Genomic DNA, 14,073 nt, shown 5'->3' with positions numbered 1-14,073 from the left:
GATGAGGGGGTCACAAAGGGAACAAGCAGTCCCTGTGGAAGATGGAAAGGGGAAGGGAGGGGAGGGGAATCGGTGGGGGAAATGGCGCAGAAGAATGTGTTGAATATGAAGGCTGATGGGGAGGTAGGTGGGGGAACCCTGTCATTGTGTGGGAGGGCAGAGGGGGCTGGGGCAGATATGTGGGGATAGAGGATAAATTTTAATTAAAATAAAAATTAGACATGCAGCACAATAACACCATTTCGGCTCACGAGTCCATGCTGCCCAATTTACACCCAATTGACCTACAACCCCCAGTATGTTTTGAACAGTGGGAGAAAACCGGAGCCCCCGGGGGAAAACCCACACAGACACAGGTAGAACGTACAAGGTCCTTACAGCTTGGGATTCGAACCCTAGTCCCAATCGCTGGCAAAGGTGTTGCACTAACTGCTATGCTGCCTAATTGCAGGTGAGGCCAGTGTTGATGATGGCAGAGGGGAAGCCACGTTGTTTGAAGAAGGACGACATCTCTGATGATCTGGCATGGATGTCCTCATCCTGGATGCAGATGTGATGGAGATAGAGGAATTGAAAGAATGGAATGGAATCCTTACAGGGGACAGTGTGGGAAGAAGTGCAGTTGAGGTAGCTGAGGGAGTTGGTGAGTCTGTAGAAGATGTCTGTCAAGAGTTTGCCTTCCGAGGTGGAGACAGAGAAATCGAGGAATTGGAGGGTGTTGCTAGAGATGGACCAAGTGAATTTGAGGTCGGGGTGAAAGTTGGCAGCAAAGTGGATGAAGTCCACGAGCTCATCATGGGAGCATCAAAGCAGTCATCAATCTAGCAGAGGAAGAGTTGAGGGCCTTAACTGTGTAGGCTAGTAGCATGGATTGCTCTGTGTAGCCAACAAAAAAAATGCAGGCATAGTTGGGGCTCACGCAGGTACCCATGGCTACCCCTTTAACCTACAGAAAGTGGGATGAGTCAAAGGAGAAATTATTGAGGGTGAGGTCAAGTTCTGCAAGCCGGAGGAGGGTGGTGGTGGTGGAGGAGGAGGGGTATTGATTGGGTCTAATGTCCAGAAAGAAGCAAAGGGCTTTGAGGCCTTCAGTATCAGGGATGGAGGTGTATAGTAATTGGATGCCCAAGGTAAATATGAGGTGATCGAGTTCAGGGAACTGGAAGTTGTTGAAGGGATAGCGGGCGTGTGAAATGCCCTGGGGAGGTGTGGGAACACAAGATAGAGTTGAGGCAAGCATAGTTGGGAAACAATAAAATTGGGGGCTGTGCCAGGGAGGTGTCTAGAAGTGATAAATTCAGAAATGGTATGCAATACAGTGGCTTGGTGAGTTTTACTGGAGTCCCAATAAACGCTTGTGCTCACAGCCCCAACCAATGAAGGCAAGCATCCCAAACTCTCTCTTCACCACTGCCTACCTGTGCTGCCATCTTTAAAGACTTGCACCCCTCTGTCCCTCTGCTCCATAACACTTTATAGGGCCCTGCTGTTAAAGCAAATCCTGTCCAGAGTTAATTTACCCAAATGCAGCACCTCAAAGGATCTGTCATGCCTTAGCTGAGTTCCCCATCAGGTCTAGGTACTGTTGGAAGCCCAAGGAACCTTCATTGTCCATCATAGCACCGTGGGGGGTCTGTGCCCAAGATGGCGTTGCACAGACATTGGGGCCACTTCTTGTTATGTTGGATTATGGAATGATAGTTTTGAGGCCAAGTTTGCAGGTGATACAAAGTTAGGTGGAGGGGCAGGTAGTGTTGAGGAAATGGAGGCTGCAGAAAGAAATTAGGTGAGGAGAACGGGCAGAGAAGTGGCAAATGAAGTACAATGTCAGAAAGTGGATGGTCGTGCAGTTGGTATAAAAAAATAAATAGGCAGATGCAGGGAAGTGATGTTGAGGCTTTACAAGGCCCTGGTGAGACCTCACTTGGAGGATTGTGAGTAGTTTTGGGCCCCCCATTTAAGAAAGTATGTGATGACATTGGAGAGGATTCAGATGAGGTTCACCAAGATGATTCTGGGACTGAAATCTCATGGTACAAGAAGCGTTTGACAGCTGTTGGACTGTATCCGTTGGAATTTAGAATAATGGTGGGGGGGGATCTCATTGAAACATTTTGAATGTTGAAAGGCGTGGACAGAGTAGATGGAGAAAGGTTGTTCCTCACGGTGGGAGAGTCTAGGATAAGAGGGCACAACTTCAGGATTGAAGAGAGATGTGGGGGAATTTCTTCAGCCAGAGGGTGGTGAATCTGTGGAATTTGTTACCACAGGTAGTTGTGGAGGCCAGGCCATTGGGTGTATTTAAGGCGGAGATTGAGAGGTTGTTGATGAGCCAGGGCATCAAAGGTTATGGGGAGGCCAGGCAGTGGGGCCGAGTACAAAATGCACCCGCTCATGATTAAATGGTGGGCCAGGCTCGATGGGCTCAATGGCCTGTTTCTGCTCCTATGTCTTATGATGTTACAGTGTGTTAGTAGCGGCCTTGAGGGGTTGCAGACTCTTGGGGAGCGGCATTCTGGTGCAGGGCACAAGAAACAGGGAGAAACACACTCTGTTGAGAAGGTGAAGTAAAGGAGACAATCCTACAAGATTGTGACCATGGCAGCGAACCAACGGGGGGGTCAGTGACTGAAGGACTTGCACGGGTTGAAGGCTGATGGGACAATTGCTCTTGGAAACCAGGTATCAGAGTTAGGATTAGAGAGGGTGTTGAGTGCATGAAGAGCTCCCGAAAGGCCTTGGGTGCTGAAGGTTTCCTGATTGTATTAGATGCTCCAGTTGCCAATGGATCGATCAAGGGTTTGTGTGGGCTGCAGAAACTGTGGGAGAACTGGAGGCGAATCCATGGACACTCAGTGATTCTGAAGGGACTCTCTGTGCTTCTCTTTGTCTTACAGGAAGGTGCGCTGGGCAATATTAATGGCAAATCTTTGTCTACCTTATGCCAGACTAAAGGAAAATTCATGTAATATTAGTTTTTAAAAAAAATTACATGATACTAAAAGAATCTTGAATTTTCGTATCAGAAGACTTATTTACCTTGCCACAAACACTCTTGTTCAAATCATTCCTGTATGTAACAAAAAAATGAAGGGTCCTGGTACTAAACTCCACTGGCCACAGTTCTCTGGTCTGTCTTCCAAAACAACCCCATGACTCCTATCACTTAGACAATTTGTTTATCCAATTGGCTAGCTGGCATCTTATCCCATGTGCCCTAAACTTCCATATCAACATACTATGTGCAACCTTATCAAATGCTTTACTAAAATCCACATCAATAATCTCAACCATCTTACCCTTGCTTACCTTTTTGACACGTCTTCAAAAAATTCTTGTGAAATATGAAATTCTGCAGACAGTGACTGAAGTAAAAACAAAGCTGGAGAAACTCAGCAGGTCAAACTGTGGACTTTATATAGCAAAGATAAAGATACAGAACCAACGTTTTGACTTGAGCCCTTCATCAGGGTATTCAAAAAATTCTAACAGGTTTGTGAGACATGATTTTTCCCTGGCCATCTAAATGTTGTTAGATTCTACTTCTCAATCCTCTCCAGCAGTTTCCCTATCACTAACTTCAGAACAGATCTGTAGTTATCCAAATTATCCTTATTCACCAGATTCTATCATCTGATCTCATATTGCCACCCAAAATAACCACACCTTAAATGACCTACTGTCCCCTTAAGTGATCCTGATGGTCTTTAGTTTGATTTTATCCTGCGAGACCCCCTCACATTTCATTGAAGTAAACCCCCTTTCAGTGCACACATTTTCTTTGTCAATTGAATCTTGTGATTCAAGAATCCCATCTCACCCAGCATTTCTCATCTTGGCCAATGGTTCACTAGACCTAGTAGCAAATCGTGCTCTGTTGGGGAAAAACACATTGGTTAAAGGAATCCTAAACACATTGCAGGATTCCTTTAACACTATCCAAATCAGTATTTAGAACCATAGAAAGTTACAGCTCAGAAAAAAAGGCCATTTGACTCTTCTGGTCATTGCTGACCAATGTAATTATCTAGTTCCATTGAACTGCTCTCATTCCATGACCCTCCAGATCTCTCCCATCCATGTATTGATCCATTTTTAAAACTCAAGATTGAATATGCATTCACTACATTAGCTCATTCACACTCCTACCACTGAGCGAAAAACTTTCCCTTAATGTTCTCCTTATACCTCTCCCCTTTCACCCTAAAGCTATGACCTTGTGTATTTATCTCCCCCAATCTAAGTGGAAACATCCTACTCACATCTACTTGTCTGTACCCCTCATAATCTTATAAACCTCTATCAAGTCTTCCCTCATTCTTCATTCCAAGGAGTAGAGTTCTAATCTGTTTAATCTTTCCCGGTAACTCAACTCCTGAAGACCCACAACATCTTAGTAAATTTTCTCTGCCATCTTTCAATCTTTTCTACTGCTGAGTGACCAGACTGCACACAATATTCGAAGTGTGGTCTCACTAATGACTTGTACAACTTCAACATAACATCCCAACTTCTATACTCAATACTTCGACTTATAAAGGCTAAGATGCCAAAAGCTTTACAACCCTGTCCACATGCGACACCTCATTCAGGGAACAATGTGTATATAGTTCCAGAGATCTTTGCTCTTCTGCACTCCTCAATGGCCAACCATTTACTGTGTACGTCGTAACCTGATTTGCTCTTCCAAAGTGCAACGCCACACATTTATCTGCATTAAATTCCATCAGCCATTTACTGGCCCAATTTCCCAGCTGGTCCAGATCCATCAGCAAGCTTTGAAAATCTTCCTCATAGTACACGACACCTCCTATCTTTGTGTCATCAGTAAACTTGCTGATCCAATTCACCTCATTATCATCTAGGTCATTTATATAGATAACAGCAATGGTCCCAACACAAATCCCTGAAGCACCCCACTCGACACAGACCTCCAGTCTGAGAAACAACCATCCACCACCACTCTGTTTTCTTCCACCAAGCCAATTTCGAATCCAGTTTGCAACTTCTATGTATACCTAGTATCCTAACCTCCTGAACCCCTGAACCAACCTCTCATGTGGAACCTTGTCAAAGGCCTTACTAAAGTCCATATAAACAACATCCACAGCCTTTTCTTCATCACCTTCTTGGTAACTTCCTCAAAAACTCTACAAGATTTGTTAAACATGACCTCCTTAATCAGCTGATGACAGTCCAAACATCTATATATCCCATCCCTCAGAAATCCTTCCAATAATTTACCTACTATTGACGTTAGTCTCACTAGCCTAAAGTTGCCTGGTTTACTTTTGTTGCCTTTCTTAAACAGCGGGACAACATCAGCTACTCTCCAATTGTCCCGCACCTCCCCCATGATGAAGGACATTTTGAACATATCCGCCAGGGACCCTGCAATTTCAGCACTTGTCTCCCTCAAGGTATGTGGGAATATCATATCTGGTCCAGGGGACTTGTCTACCTTTATCCACTGTAAGGCAGCAAGCACCTCCTCCTCCTTAAACTCCATATGTTCCATGACATTTCTATTTGTTTCCCTTCCATCCTTATTCACGACGCCAGTTTCCTGCATAAATACTGATGCAAAAAAAAATTGTTCAAGATCTCTCCCATTTTGCGAGGCTCCACACATAGTTACCTCTCTGATTTTCTAGGGGTCCAATTTTGTCCCTTACTATCCCTTTACTTTTAATATATTTGTAGAAACCCTTTGGATTTTCCTTCACATTTTCTGCCAAAGCACCTTCATGTCTTCTTTTTCCCTTCCTGATTTCCTCCTTAAACATTCTCTATACTCTAAGTAGCTCATTTCCTTCTTGTTCTCTATACCCCATTTATACCCATTACCTTTTCTTAACCAGCTCGCCAATATCCCTTGAAAACCAAGGTTCCCCATGTCCGTAACTTTCCCCTTATTCCTGGTAAGAACATACAATCTCTGAACTTTCATAATTTCATCCTTGAAGGCCTTCCCCCTGCTGGATGCATCCTTGCCAGATAATAACTTATTCCAATGGACTCTTCTGAGATCCTGCCTCATTTCCTCAAAATGGGCCTTTCTCCAATTCAGAATCTCAACCCGAGGACCCGACCCATCCTTCTCCATAATTAACTTGGAACTCATGACATTATGGTCACTGGACCCAAAATGCTCTCCTACACAGATTTCTGCCATCTGACCTGCCTGGTTCCCTAAAAGATTAAGTATTGCACCCTCTCTCATTGGTACCTCTACATATTGATGTAGAAAACTTTCCTCTACACATTTGACAAACTCCAACCCATCCAGTCCTTCTACCGTTTGAGAGTGTATGTACGCAAGGTTAAAATCTCCCACCATCACAACTGCTACCTTCCTATAGATTTGCTGCTCCAATTCTTTCGGACTATTGGGTGGTCTGTAATACAGTCCTGTTAGCGAGCTCATGCCCTTCCCATTCCTCAGCTCCATCACATCATCTCTGTAAACAAGCCCTCAATGCTGTCCTGTCAATGCACAGCTATGATATTTTCCCTGACTAGCAATGCCACTCCTCCCCCTTTCATCCCTCCCCCTCTATCCCATCTGAAACAACGGAACCCTGAAACATTGAGCTGCCAATCCTGTCCCTCCTGCAACCAAGTCTCCCTAATAGCAATAATGTCAATCCCACGTGGCAATCCTCGCTCTAATATCACCCGCCTTCCCGACAATACTCCTTGCATTGAAGTAGATGCATGTGAGACCGTTTCTTTCCTGTACAAACTGTCTTTACATGCAGGTCTTGCACGACTCTCATTGTCCCCCACCTCTAACACTCTGGTTTTTCCCCCCCACCTGCAAATCTAGTTTAAACCCCACCCCAGAGCAGCACGAGCAAAACTACCTGAAAGGATGTTAGTACCCCTCCGGTTCAGGTGCAGACCATCCTGTCAGAACAGGTTCCACCTTCCCTGGAAGAGAGGCCCAGTTATCCAGAAATCCCTCCCTCCTGCGCCATCTCTTTTGCCACACGTTAAACTGAATTATCTGTGTGTTTCTCTCCTCACTGGCACGGGCAGCAATCCTAAGACTGCAACCCTGGACATCCTCTCCCTCAACTTTACTCCGAAGTCCTTGACCTCTCCTATCAGGATCCCTTCACCCTTCCTACCCACGTCATTAGCCCAACATGGACCATGACATGTGGTTGCTCGCCCTCCCTTCTGAGAATCAGGAGCACGTAATCAGAGATAACACGGACCCTGGCACCAGGAAGGCCACAAACCATTCCCAATATCACAACCCTTCATGTGAAATGTGCTGCAGATTTGATCTCCTATTTAGAAACCTAAAGAATTCTACACACAATCATACCTCTTATCTCTATATTTTAAGCCAATGGATTCCATGCTTCCTTCCCTTCCAAAATTATAATATCAGTCTTCTCATTCAAAAAATATTTAGTCTTCCCTGGAGCTTCACGAAGTGCAGATTTTCACTACATTAGGTATATTTGATTTGCTCCCAATAAATTTGGAGAAAAGAATGCAGGTAATACAATAAGAGACATACCTCCCATCGTCATCCATGGGATGTTGCACTGTAGAGAAAGGCAAAAAGAATCAAAGAGAGACATACACACACAGCGCCGGGGGCTATGGTTCAGATCACGGGGACTGACAGGGCCTGATTGAGACTGCAGAGAGGTTAAAGGAGTGATAGAGCATTGGGGTCAGGGGTGCAGAATACAGAAGGCAAGGGAAAGGCATCCAGTAATTGGGACGCAACTCGCTTCTTATCTACAGTACACCAGAATTTCCAGTGCAGAGCAGGCTTACCCATTATGTGGGATAACAGTCCACTGTTCCAATGATCCATCAGTACAATTCCCAACAAAGATGAACTGATCAGGAAGAGAGGGCGGAGTGAAGTAGAGGAAAACAACCTGTCGGGAAAAGCTTCATTCAGAATTTACAGACACAAAGAACCTCAGATTCCTGAAAGTGAAGAACCCCACTGCATACCCAGAAAGTCACCTCAACTTCATCTTCATCACCAACTTTCACCCTTTTCCCTGCCTCACCTCTTCCCCAGAGCCTTAGATCATTACAAATGTTCATAACACAGGTTATTTACCATGTTACACAAAACCCAGGTCTTTGAAATAGCAATAATTAATTCTCCTGCAGATAGTTTCCTTCAAAAGTTCTTACTGAATCTTCATCCAGATTTGATTCATAGTTCTTCCCACTTCTAATAATCGCTGTTACCCATTTCAGTGAGATCTCCTCATTCTTTAAAACTTGAGACATTATTTGAGTTCATTATCACATCAAACCTGGAAGGGCAAGAAGTGTTTGTTCTGAGAGCAGTCAAGCAAGTCAATTATAACTGCACAAAGCAGAACAGTGGAAGAGCAAAAGCATGTTAGTGTATAATAATACAATAATAGTTCAGTACACAACAGGGGCAGCATGGGAACACTGTCAACAGGTGATTCAGGAGCCCAATGGCAATGGGGAACATAACTGTCTTCAAACCTATTAGTACACAATTTCATGCTCTTGTACCTACAACCACCTTGATGGAAAGATGACCACGGGGCAAGAGGGGGCAGGGCCCACCCCCCCCCAACGGGGCAAGAGGGGGCAGGGCCCGCCCCCCCCACGGGGCAAGAGGGGGCAGGGCCCGCCCCCCCCCCCCACGGGGCAAGAGGGGGCAGGGCCCGCCCCCCCCCCACGGGGCAAGAGGGGGCAGGGCCCGCCCCCCCCACGGGGCAAGAGGGGGCAGGGCCCGCCCCCCCCACGGGGCAAGAGGGGGCAGGGCCCGCCCCCCCCACGGGGCAAGAGGGGGCAGGGCCCGCCCCCCCCACGGGGCAAGAGGGGGCAGGGCCCGCCCCCCCCACGGGGCAAGGGGCAGGGACCCCCCCCACGGGGCAAGAGGGGGCAGGGACCCCCCCCCACGGGGCAAGAGGGGGCAGGGACCCCCCCCCCCCCACGGGGCAAGAGGGGGCAGGGACCCCCCCCCCCCCCACGGGGCAAGAGGGGGCAGGGACCCCCCCCCACGGGGCAAGAGGGGGCAGGGACCCCCCCCACGGGGCAAGAGGGGGCAGGGACCCCCCCCACGGGGCAAGAGGGGGCAGGGACCCCCCCCACGGGGCAAGAGGGGGCAGGGACCCCCCCCACGGGGCAAGAGGGGGCAGGGCCCGCACCCCCCCCCACGGGGCAAGAGGGGGCAGGGCCCGCCCCCCCCATGGGGCAAGAGGGGGCAGGGCCCGCCCCCCCCACGGGGCAAGAGGGGGCAGGGACCCCCCCCACGGGGCAAGAGGGGGCAGGGACCCCCCCCACGGGGCAAGAGGGGGCAGGGACCCCCCCCCACGGGGCAAGAGGGGGCAGGGACCCCCCCCCACGGGGCAAGAGGGGGCAGGGACCCCCCCCACGGGGCAAGAGGGGGCAGGGACCCCCCCACGGGGCAAGAGGGGGCAGGGACCCCCCCCACGGGGCAAGAGGGGGCAGGGCCCGCACCCCCCCCCCACGGGGCAAGAGGGGGCAGGGCCCGCCCCCCCCCACGGGGCAAGAGGGGGCAGGGCCCGCCCCCCCCACGGGGAAAGAGGGGGCAGGGCCCGCCCCCCCCACGGGGCAAGAGGGGGCAGGGCCCGCCCCCCCCACGGGGCAAGAGGGGGCAGGGCCCGCACCCCACCCACGGGGCAAGAGGGGGCAGGGCCCACCCCCCCCACGGGGCAAGAGGGGGCAGGGCCCACCCCCCCCACGGGGCAAGAGGGGGCAGGGCCCACCCCCCCCACGGGGCAAGAGGGGGCAGGGCCCACCCCCCCCACGGGGCAAGAGGGGGCAGGGCCCACCCCCCCCACGGGGCAAGAGGGGGCAGGGCCCACCCCCCCCACGGGGCAAGAGGGGGCAGGGCCCACCCCCCCCACGGGGCAAGAGGGGGCAGGGCCCACCCCCCCCACGGGGCAAGAGGGGGCAGGGCCCACCCCCCCCACGGGGCAAGAGGGGGCAGGGCCCACCCCCCCCACGGGGCAAGAGGGGGCAGGGCCCACCCCCCCCACGGGGCAAGAGGGGGCAGGGCCCACCCCCCCCACGGGGCAAGAGGGAGCAGGGCCCACCCCCCCCACGGGGCAAGAGGGGGCAGGGCCCACCCCCATCCACTGGGCAAGAGGGGGGCAGGGCCCACCCCATCCACTGGGCAAGAGGGGGCAGGGCCCACACCCCCCACGGGGCAAGAGGGGGCAGGGCCCACACCCCCCACGGGGCAAGAGGGGGCAGGGCCCACACCCCCCACGGGGCAAGAGGGGGCAGGGCCCACACCCCCCACGGGGCAAGAGGGGGCAGGGCCCACACCCCCCACGGGGCAAGAGGGGGCAGGGCCCACCCCCCCACGGGGCAAGAGGGGGCAGCGCATACTTGACTCCTTCATGAGTAAGAACTCAATCTCCTCCAAAATCTCTTCCTTCCAACCTTAAACTGAGTCCTCTAGTTCCAGAATGGTCCTCCTAGGAAATTGATAGTGAGCATTCACATTATCCTTCCCTCACTCTCCTACACTTTAGGGAGAAAAGACACAACCTTATCTCAGCCCCAGAAATCCCATGAACATCCTGTGAATCTCCTACGCACCTTTTCCAGCTTCTTGAGATCAGATACATTTTATTGTCATGTAACAAAACAGAAATGTAACATTACATGAAACTGCCTTTAGTCTGCCACAAGGCAGGTAAAGATTTTCCGTTAGCATTTCCCCAGCACCCCTTACAGAAGCAAAAAGTCTTCCAGAGTCACCAAGTGTTTGTGAATTTGCCGCCACCACTCCCACATCCTTCATGTAAATGGGAGAGCAGAACTGAATGCAATGCAGCATTCCATTAAAGGAGCAGAAGCAGGTCACTAGGCCCATTGAGTTTGTTCCGTGACTCTACACGAAGCTGAATTATGCTCACACCTTTTCCCAATTTCCAGCCCTTTTCTGTTCTACAACACTCTCCAAAGACCTGCCATTTACCATGCAAATTCAACTCCCTGATCAAAGTGCAGAAATGCATCCACCAGGTACATTCCATTTGCCACTCCTTGGCCCACCTTCTCAACTGATCCAGATCCTGCTGGACACACATATCCTTTGCCATGGTCCACTATTTATCAATGTTGGGATCATCTGCAAATTTATATTAGTTTAAGTATACATTGTGATATTAGTGATTTGGATGAGCAAGAAGAGTGGACTCAGCCCTGACCTATGACAACCTTCTGCCCTATTCATAGCACTTCCAAGTTCAGGACCAATTTCTCCACTTTTTCATCCAAATCAATTATAAAAATCACTAAGAGCAAGGGCCCCACAGTCATCCCTGGAGAACAGCACAGCCACTGATCTCAAGGCAGAATATGCTTCATCTTCCACTACTACCCTCTCCTTTCTGCAGAAAGGCCAATTCTGAACTCAAGCTGCTAAAGTTTCTTGGAAGCCATGGTGAATGACTTTCTGAATGAGCCTACCACACCTTACTAGATTCCAGTATCAACCACATCCACTCCCAACCTTCATCAATCTCTTTTGTCACCTCCTCCAAAAACTAAATTAGGCTCATAAGCCACAACCTTCTCCTAACAAAGTCATGCGGCCCAAGCCTGAAGAAATGCTAGAATCTTGTTGAACACAGGGAAGTTGTTCTGACCAATTTTAAGGAGCCCACTTCAAGAAACAAAGCGGACTCCACCAGGATAAAAGGCAGATGCATCAACCGCTGAAAGGCGTGAAGGTGCCAGCGGGAATGGAACCTTCGGGTGGAAGAGATTTCCAGGGTCCTGCTCCGCTCCCGCACCGACTGCAAAGGGTGAACGGAGGAAAGTGTGGGGGTTGCTGCGGAGGGTCAGTGTCGGCTTCCAACAGGATGATTGCGGGAGAGCGGCCGCTCCTGCGTGCGTTACTGGGGCGGTTGCGGTGCCGGGGTCACAGGGACCAGGGCGCAGGGACCGGCAGGGGTGCGGGGCGGGGACGGGCAGGGGTGCGGGGCGGGGACGGGCAGGGGTGCGGGGCGGGGACGGGCAGGGGTGCGGGGCGGGGACGGGCAGGGGTGCGGGGCGGGGACGGGCAGGGGTGCGGGGCGGGGACGGGCAGGGGTGCGGGGCGGGGACGGGCAGGGGTGCGGGGCGGGGACGGGCAGGGGTGCGGGGCGGGGGGGCGAGGACCGGGACGGGTTCCCCCTCCCCCGGACTTTACCAGAAGATGCCGCTGAGGCCGAGCAGCATGAGGACGCTGTGCACCGGCCGCTCCCACACCAACAGGCTCTGCAGCAGCAGCAGCCCGGGCTCGCACGGGCCCAGCAGCCGCCTCAGGCGCTCCTCAGCCCGTTGCAGGTCGCCGCTGTCGTCGGGGGCCGTGGCCGCCGCTTCCGCGGGAGCCAGGCTCGGCCCCGCTACTCCACCGGGGGTCGGGGTCGGGCCCACGGTTTCCCCAGGGCCTGGGGTCGGCCCCGCTGTGTCCGCGGTGCCCGGGCTTGGCCCCGCTTCCCGTCCAGGCCCCGCATCAGCCCCGAGGGCCGGTAACTCGCACGCAGCGGCCGCCATCTTTTATTATTGTTGTTGATGCGTCACTAACCGGAAGCGGGTCGCTGTCAGGGCGGGACATCCGGTCGGTAACTAGGAAGTGGAGACATGGCCGGCGGGTAGAGTGTCGACCAGTGTCGCCACTCGCTGCTGTTCGATGCGGATCCCGATCAGAGGGGTAACGTTAACAGCACTGGAGTAGACATCGAACCAGGCGACGTGTCCCCCACACACGACCCTCACTGGGGGGAATGGGTCCCCCACACTAACCCTCTGGGGGGATGGGTCCCCACACTGACCCTCACTGGGGGGAATGGGTCCCCCACACACGACCCTCACTGGGGGGAATGGGTCCCCCACACACGACCCTCACTGGGGGGAATGGGTCCCCACACACGACCCTCACTGGGGGGAATGGGTCCCCCACACACGACCCTCACTGGGGGGAATGGGTCCCCCACACTGACCCTCACTGGGGGGATGGGTCCCCCACACACGACCCTCACTGGGGGGAATGGGTCCCCCACACACGACCCTCACTGGGGGGAATGGGTCCCCCACACACGACCCTCACTGGGGGGAATGGGTCCCCCACACACGACCCTCACTGGGGGGATGGGTCCCCCACACACGACCCTCACTGGGGGGATGGGTCCCCCACACACGACCCTCACTGGGGGGAATGGGTCCCCCACACACGACCCTCACTGGGGGGAATGGGTCCCCCACACACGACCCTCACTGGGGGGAATGGGTCCCCCACACACGACCCTCACTGGGGGGAATGGGTCCCCCACACACGACCCTCACTGGGGGGATGGGTCCCCCACACACGACCCTCACTGGGGGGATGGGTCCCCCACACACGACCCTCACTGGGGGGAATGGGTCCCCCACACACGACCCTCACTGGGGGGAATGGGTCCCCCACACACGACCCTCACTGGGGGGAATGGGTCCCCCACACTGACCCTCACTGGGGGGATGGGTCCCCCACACACGACCCTCACTGGGGGGAATGGGTCCCCCACACTGACCCTCTCTGGGGGGATGGGTCCCCCACACACGACCCTCACTGGGGGGAATGGGTCCCCCACACTGACCCTCACTGGGGGGATGGGTCCCCCACACACGACCCTCACTGGGGGGGATGGGTCCCCCACACACTGACCCTCACTGGGGGGATGGGTCCCCCACACTGACCCTCACTGGGGGAATGGGTCCCCCACACACTGACCCTCACTAGGGGGATGGGTCCCCCACACTGACCCTCACTGGGGGACGGGTCCCATACACTGACTCTCAATGGGAAACGGGTCCCACACACACTGACCCTCACTGGGGGACGGGTCCCACACACACTGACCCTCACTGGGGGACGGGTCCCACACACACTGACCCTCACTGGTGGACGGATTCCACACTTAGACCCTCACTGGAGGGCAAGACCCACACTAACCCTCATTGGGGGATGTGTCCTACCCACACTGACCCTCACTGCGGGATGAGTAACACACACAATTACAGCTGGGAAAGCGGAAGAGTGTTCCA

At 53.1% G+C, this 14,073-nt stretch overlaps 1 protein-coding gene across 1 annotated transcript in view; it reads right to left on the bottom strand.

Moving 5' to 3' along the window:
- retreg2 (reticulophagy regulator family member 2) overlaps positions 1-12,581 on the bottom strand; it is a 60,633-nt gene extending 48,052 nt beyond the window's left edge. Inside the window, exons 1-3 of the mRNA XM_069936084.1 lie at positions 12,197-12,581; positions 7,801-7,907; positions 7,535-7,562 (exon numbers count right to left, since the gene is read on the bottom strand). Of these exons, the coding sequence (XP_069792185.1) occupies positions 7,535-7,562; positions 7,801-7,907; positions 12,197-12,543 (482 nt within the window). The 5' untranslated portion in view covers positions 12,544-12,581. The remainder of the gene's footprint in view (positions 1-7,534; positions 7,563-7,800; positions 7,908-12,196) is intronic.
- Positions 12,582-14,073: the final 1,492 nt, after the last annotated feature.

The sequence above is a fragment of the Narcine bancroftii genome, chromosome 4 (genome assembly GCF_036971445.1).
Source record: "Narcine bancroftii isolate sNarBan1 chromosome 4, sNarBan1.hap1, whole genome shotgun sequence".
Lineage (NCBI taxonomy): Eukaryota > Metazoa > Chordata > Chondrichthyes > Torpediniformes > Narcinidae > Narcine > Narcine bancroftii.
Note: the sequence above shows the minus strand (reverse complement) of the source record. Positions and strands in the feature narration are given on the sequence as shown.